The following is a 7,743-nucleotide window of genomic DNA, read 5'->3' as shown; positions in this document are numbered from 1 at the left end:
CGTCGCTACCTATCACCACACCCCAGGTGTTAATACGTGTTAGTTGTATGTCCACACGGCGCCGTCGATACGTATCACCACACCCCAGGTGTTAATACGTGTTAGTTGTATGTCCACGCGGCGCCGTCGATACGTATCAGCACACACCCCAGGTGTTAATACGTGTTAGTTGTATGTCCACACGGCGCCGTCGATACCTATCACCACACACCCCAGGTGTTAATACGTGTTAGTTGTATGTCCACACGGCGCCGTCGATACCTATCACCACACACCCCAGGTGTTAATACGTGTTAGTTGTATGTCCACACGGCGCCGTCGCTACCTATCACCACACCCCAGGTGTTAATACGTGTTAGTTATATGTCCCACGGCGCCGTCGATACGTATCACCACACCCCAGGTGTTAATACGTGTTAGTTGTATGTCCACACGGCGCCGTCGCTACCTATCACCACACCCCAGGTGTTAATACGTGTTAGTTATATGTCCCACGGCGCCGTCGATACGTATCACCACACCCCAGGTGTTAATACGTGTTAGTTGTATGTCCACACGGCGCCGTCGATACGTATCACCACACACCCCAGGTGTTAATACGTGTTAGTTGTATGTCCACACGGCGCCGTCGATACCTATCACCACACACCCCAGGTGTTAATACGTGTTAGTTGTATGTCCACACGGCGCCGTCGCTACCTATCACCACACACCCCAGGTGTTAATACGTGTTAGTTGTATGTCCACACGGTGTCGTAAAAAATATACACACATAACGAAAGATAGCCATGCACACTATTTGTAATAAAAACACGTGTTGGCAAGGCGATCAAACAGATATAACATGGTTACGAATCTTTAATTTAATTAGTCTATCTCTCGTTTTACTGAATTTCTTTGCTCCTTCAGAAATGAATTTTCAATTTTTACGAAGACTGCTGGTATTATTAGAATTAAATTAGTATTTATGTTTTAGTGTGGTAAGTTTTTTTTAATAATAATATAGCTGTATATATATTTTGTTCAAAGTCTAAATGTGTTTTTTTAAATCTGCAAGTCCATCACAAAATACAATCAACATGTAGCAGTGTAAGCGTGTCTGCAAAAACTGGAGTCAAGACATGAGGTCACACATTAGCTAAATGTTAAAATGGTTGAAGGTCAGTCCGAAAATCAAATGGGCAAACTAGGAAGAAACTACTTTAACATGCTTACATTTTTCGTGTGTGCATAGAATAATTAGTGATATTCATCACTGATATCACTGTTTTTGTCAGGTTTCTATCATGACTGCAGGTTCTGAACTTAACAAAGTAATTTTCCAAATTTAAAAGTTTCTTTAAAAATCAAATATGTGTTGCCTTTACCTGTTGACTCGATGCTGTTACCGGCCTCGGTGGCGTCGTGGTAGGCCATCGGTGTACAGGCTGGTAGGTACTGGGTTCGGATCCCAGTCGAGGCATGGGATTTTTAATCCAGATACCGACTCCAAACCCTGAGTGAGTGCTCCGCAAGGTTCAATAGGTAGGTGTAAACCACTTGCACCGACCAGTGATCCATAACTGGTTCAACAAAGGCCATGGTTTGTGCTATCCTGCCTGTGGGAAGTGCAAATAAAAAATCCCTTGCTGCTAATCGGAAGAGTAGCCCAAGTAGTGACGACAGCGGGTTTCCTCTCAAAATCTGTGTGGTCCTTAACCATATGTCTGACGCCATATAACCGTAAATAAAATGTGTTGAGTGCGTCGTTAAATAAAACATTTCTTTATTTCTTTCGATGCTGTTATGCAAGGTTTGTAAGTAGAGTTCGGTCCGAATATACGAATATTCACTCGTTAAATTACTATTCGAAATATTCGAATAGTATTTTTAATATTTGAGTATGTGCAGTGTTTAGGTCGTATGAGGAAAATGACTTTAAATGAGACACAAATATATATGTTGAAACGTCACTTAGAACAACCTAACAATTACATGCCACCCTGTGTTTGATCTTTTCAAATATTATTTTTGATTTCTTTTCTCTTTTTTTTTTTTCTTTTTTTGTTGGAACAACGTAATGCAGTTTCAGGTTATTTTGGTACTAAACGCTATGCGCTAAAACGTGACTTAGAGCGCCCTAAATATTCATTGAGCGGCCTGCTACACACAAAACCGAAACACCAACCAACCGTAACAAAAGCAGAATAAAAACGAGCAACATTTAACTTGTGATATATCAGGAACAAGTACACGAGGGATAACACGCAATGGGCCGTGTGAAAAGAATGTGGGAGTGGATGGTGCTGGTGGTTGTGGTGGTGCGTGTGGGGTTGGGGGTAGTCCAATAGACGTGCACAACACAGCACGACCGCGTGAAGAGTACATGTGTGTATGTGTATGGGGGGGGGGGGGGGGGGGGGGTCAGTCCAATATACGTGGGACAACACAGCAGCACGACCGCGTGAAGAGTGCATGTGTATATGTGTGTGTGTGTGGGGGGGGGGTGGGGGGTGTCAGTTCAATATACGTGGTCCAACACAGCAGCACGGCCGCGTGAAGATAACGTGTGTGTAGGGGGGGGGGGGGTCAGCCCAATACACGTGGGACAAAACAGCACGACCGCGTGAAGAGAATGTGTGTGTTCACCGCCCGTAGGAGGACTGCCACTCTCAAGGCCAGCTTTCATCATCCGCCAGTAGGTCTGCCACTCTCAAGACTAGCTTTCATCATCCGCCAGTAGGAGGTCTGCCAGTCCCCAGACTAGCTTTCACCATCCGCCAGTAGGAGGTCTGCCACTCTCAAGACTAGCTTTCATCATCCGCCAGTAGGTCTGCCACTCCCAAGACTAGCGTTCATCCACCTCGTATCACCCGTAGAAAGACTACCACTCCCAAGACTAGTTTTTATCCTCCACACCGCCAGTAGGAGGACTGCAACTACCAAGACTAGCTTTCATCCGCCCCGTGCCACATGTAGGAGGTGTGCCAATCCCTAGACTAGGTTTAATCCGCCCCGTACCACCCATAGGAGGTCTGCCACTCCCAAGACTAGCTTTCATCCGCCCCGTAACATCCGTAGGAGGTCTACCAATCCCAAGACTAGTTTTCATCATCCGCACCGCCAGTAGGAGGTCTGCCACTCCCAAGACTAGCTTTCATCTGCCCCGTACCACCCGTAGGAGGTATGCCACTCCAAAAACTAGCTTTCATCATCCGCCAGTAGGAGGTCTGCCACTCTCAAGACTAGCTTTAATCTGCCCCGTACCACATGTAGGAGGTCTGCCACTCCCAAGACTAGCTTTCATCCGCCCCGTACCACATGTAGGAGGTCTGCCACTCCCAAGACTAGCTTACATCCGCCCCGTACCACATCTAGGAGGTCTGCCACTCCCAAGACTAGCTTACATCCGCCCCGTACCACATGTAGGAGGTCTGCCACTCCCAAGACTAGCTTACATCCGCCCCGTACCACATGTAGGAGGTCTGCCACTCCCAAGACTAGCTTACATCCGCCCCTTACCACATGTAGGAGGTCTGCCACTCCCCAGACTAGATTACATCCGCACCGTACCACATGTAGGAGGTCTGCCACTCCCCAGACTAGCTTACATCCGACCCGTACCACATGTAGGAGGTCTGCCACTCCCCAGACTAGTTTACATCCGCCCCGTACCACATGTAGGAGGTCTGCCACTCCCAAGACTAGCTTACATCCGCCCCGTACCACATGTAGGAGGTCTGCCACTCCCAAGACTAGCTTACATCCGCCCCGTACCACATGTAGGAGGTCTGCCAGTCCCAAGACTAGCTTTCATCTGCCCCGTACCACCTGTAGGAGGTCTGCCACTCCCCAGACTAGCTTACATCCGCCCCGTACCACATGTACGAGGTGTGCCAGTCCCAAGACTAGCTTACATCCGCCCCGTACCACATGTAGGAGGTCTGCCAGTCCCAAGACTAGCTTACATCCGCCCCGTACCACATGTAGGAGGTCTGCCACTCCCAAGACTAGCTTACATCCGCCCCGTACCACATGTAGGAGGTCTGCCAGTCCCAAGACTAGCTTTCATCTGCCCCGTACCACATGTAGGAGGTCTGCCACTCCCAAGACTAGCTTACATCCGCCCCGTACCACATGTAGGAGGTCTGCCACTCCCAAGACTAGCTTACATCCGCCCCGTACCACATGTAGGAGGTCTGCCAGTCCCAAGACTAGCTTTCATCTGACCCGTACCACCTGTAGGAGGTCTGCCACTCCCCACACTAGCTTACATCCGCCCCGTACCACATGTACGAGGTCTGCCACTCCCAAGACTAGCTTGCATCCGCCCCGTACCACATGTAGGAGGTCTGCCACTCCCAAGACTAGCTTTCATCTGCCCCGTACCACATGTAGGAGGTCTGCCACTCCCAAGACTAGCTTACATCCGCCCCGTACCACATGTAGGAGGTCTGCCACTCCCAAGACTAGCTTATATCCGCCCCATACCACATGTAGGAGGTCTGCCACTCCCAAGACTAGCTTACATCCGCCCCGTACCACATGTAGGAGGTCTGCCATTCCCAAGACTAGCTTACATCCGCCCCGTACCACATGTAGGAGGTCTGCCACTCCCAAGACTAGCTTTCATCATCCGCCAGTAGGAGGTCTGCCACTCCCACTTTTAGGTTTCACCCGCCCCGTACCACCCGTAGGAGGACTACCACTCCCAAGACTAGCTTTCATCCTCCGCACCGCCAGTAGGAGGACTGCCACTTCAAAGACTTGGGTAAAATCCTAGTGACAATACTGAAGAGAAACGTTAACCTCTCCTTTAGAAACGGTTTTAATGTTGACAGTTTGACAGAAACTTGTCTTTAAACGCGCTCAGTCATGGATGGTTGACCTAATTATTGACCCAACAAAGTATTATATGACAATATATTCATTTGATTTGTACCTAAAAGTACTTTATCGAACCATCTATATAATCATCATATCGCACTTATTATTCATATTTAAGAACAAATCTAATCTAGCGACCAAATTTAATGAGTAGAATTTTCTTTATTAATTATATTAATTATAGATGCGCATCAAGATTTTAAAGGCCCACTATTTAATTTTTGGATATAAATTTCAAAATTGTCTCCTTAATTTTGTTCTGTCCCGGGACAAGCCCCTGGCTATCCAGAGACAGGCCCCGGGACGGACATGCTCGAAACTCTAGTCGTATATGAGCATGTAAAAAGTATTCGCACTCGCAATTAACTATTGTTTTAAAATCAAATACGGTGGCGGTTTATTTCGTTTTATCTCTGGCAAGAATGGATGTTTTAATAAATGTTGATGATGTGGTTTATATATGTAAAAGTGATTTTTCATTTTATAAAAGTCACAAATATTTGAGAGTTGGGAGCGAACTGACAAATAGTTGGGGGCGAACTGACAAACAGTTGGGGGCGAACTGGTACATGGGGCGAACAGATCAAACTGGGGGCGAACTGGCATGGGGGCGAAACGTCTGGTTCCCACTTGAAAAGTGTCTTAATAACTGTACACGTGTAACTTGAAAAGTGTCAAAATAAATCTACATGTGTAACTTGAAACATGTCATAGTAACTCTACACAGGTAACTTGATAAGGGTGCTCTCGGGTCGGTTGACGACGTGGGCTACAGCTCGGCGTCTTGTTTTCAGCGGTAGTGACCTGAAAGACAGCGCGCTGGCGACCTCCACTACCGGGTACATCTGTCCCACTTTCCTGCAGCCAATACGCGGGATCGTATTGAACACAATACCCTCTCTCTGGCAGATTATCTTCCTGCTTGGCGAGATAACCGACTATGTTTTTCATAAGTGTTAATATTGGACCTACCAGACCATGCTGTGAGTGCCGGTGTCCTATGGCTCGATGCATACCGCTGTAAGCCAGTTTATTACTGTTTGGCAGAATGAACGTGTCTACACTGGCTCAGAACCAGGTGTGTCACTGCCCAGGCATGCTCACCATCGTCTACCTGCTGACACGAGATTAGACACATTTCCAGGAATAGTGTCTAAAGTACCGATTTGTAAAATGCAGTTTCATTCAATTGCACGTTCTCGTGAGAATTCGCAGTACGAAGCTCGCGTGAGTTCGGAAGAAAATTTCGTGAATCTCCCGCGTAATACTTGACTCTTCAAAATACGTGACTTTTACGCCAAATACCTCACACTTGAGTCGTCAGAATACGTGACTTCTACGCCCAATACTTCACACTTTACAGGTTTGTAGATATTTTACTAATGGTGTCACTAAGAGACTTAAAGGTAAGGAGGTTTATTATTATTTATTATTATTATTATTATTATTATTATTAAATAACACATATTAATTTGTTGTGTATTTTACGATATCGAAATGAGCTGGCTATATCACAATATCCTGTACTAACAATCAATCTGGTATTTAAACAAATCACGGTTTTCACAAGAACTATTTTAATGTTTGAAAAGTTTCAGAAATAATTTTGTTTTCTAATTGAATAGTTTTGCATAACAGCTAGTTCACCCCCCCCCCCCCCCCCCCCCCCCCCCCTTCACCCACTACTGGATTGCTTTCATGTTCACCACATAACTGTCAGCCCTCTGTTATATAGGCTGTTTATAGCATAATAGTAGATACAGACATAACTGTCAGCCCTCTGTTATATAGGCTGTTTATAGCATAATAGTAGATACAGACATAACTGTCAGCCCTCTGTTATATAGGCTGTTTATAGCATAATAGTAGATACAGACATAACTGTCAGCCCTCTGTTATATAGGCTGTTTATAGCATAATAGTAGATACAGACATAACTGTCAGCCCTCTGTTATATAGGTTGTTTATAGCATAATAGTAGATAAACACATGTCAGCCCTCTGTTGTATAGGCTGATTATAGCATAATAGTAGATAAACACATGTAGGCCCTCTGTTATATGGGTTGTTTATAGCATAATAGTAGATAAACACATGTCAGCCCTCTGTTATATAGACTGATTATAGCATAATAGTAGATAAACACATGTAAGCCCTCTGTTATATGGGTTGTTTATAGCATAATAGTAGATAAACACATGTAAGCCCTCTGTTATATAGGCTGATTATAGCATAATAGTAGATAAACACATGTCAGCCCTCTGTTATATGGGTTGTTTATAGCAGCGCCACTTGCATTTTGAAAAAAATACTTAACAGTTGATTACAAAAATAATTACACATATTTATGGAGTACTGAATTATTGTTTGTCAGCGTTAAATTCATGTTTCTACTCAACATTAAACTGTCAGTGTTAAAGACAAGTTTGTATTCATAATTAAACTATCACTGTTAAAGGTGCTCAATCACGGATTTAGTGGGCCTTATTTCTCTAAATATGGATTATAAATGGAAATTACATTAATTTGGAATACCAAACCTAGTTATTTTATGATCCAAAGTATTTTAATTGAACTACGATCGAGGGACTTCCATGACACGTTTCATTTTTAAAATTTCGAAATTTTCATGTGAAGTCATGAAAAATACGACAAAACGGACTCGTAGTGATGAGGCTATATATACGACAACCGTATAATGCATTTTTGAATTGTATATAAACGACCGCCGTGTATAGAAACGTGACAAATGAGGGCCGGCTATATACATGGCAAATGATAAAAAAATATATTATTTCATGACGAAAATAACTGCGAATACGCTGAAATAAGATAATAACAGACAATAACATGAACTATTATTATTATTATTATTATT

The 7,743-nt window shown here is 44.3% G+C and overlaps 1 protein-coding gene across 1 annotated transcript; it reads left to right on the top strand.

The window, feature by feature from the left end:
• Positions 1-1,150: 1,150 nt before the first annotated feature.
• LOC121383921 (formin-2-like) lies at positions 1,151-4,208 on the top strand. Its single transcript, XM_041514019.1, has 2 exons — positions 1,151-1,160; positions 2,908-4,208. Exons 1-2 carry the CDS (start codon positions 1,151-1,153, stop codon positions 4,206-4,208), a joined length of 1,311 nt encoding a protein of 436 aa, XP_041369953.1.
• Positions 4,209-7,743: the final 3,535 nt, after the last annotated feature.

This window comes from Gigantopelta aegis, chromosome 10 (assembly GCF_016097555.1).
Source record: "Gigantopelta aegis isolate Gae_Host chromosome 10, Gae_host_genome, whole genome shotgun sequence".
Classification (NCBI taxonomy): Eukaryota; Metazoa; Mollusca; class Gastropoda; order Neomphalida; family Peltospiridae; genus Gigantopelta; species Gigantopelta aegis.
The sequence above is the reverse complement of the archived record's forward strand: the minus strand, read 5'-3'. Positions and strand labels throughout refer to the sequence as shown.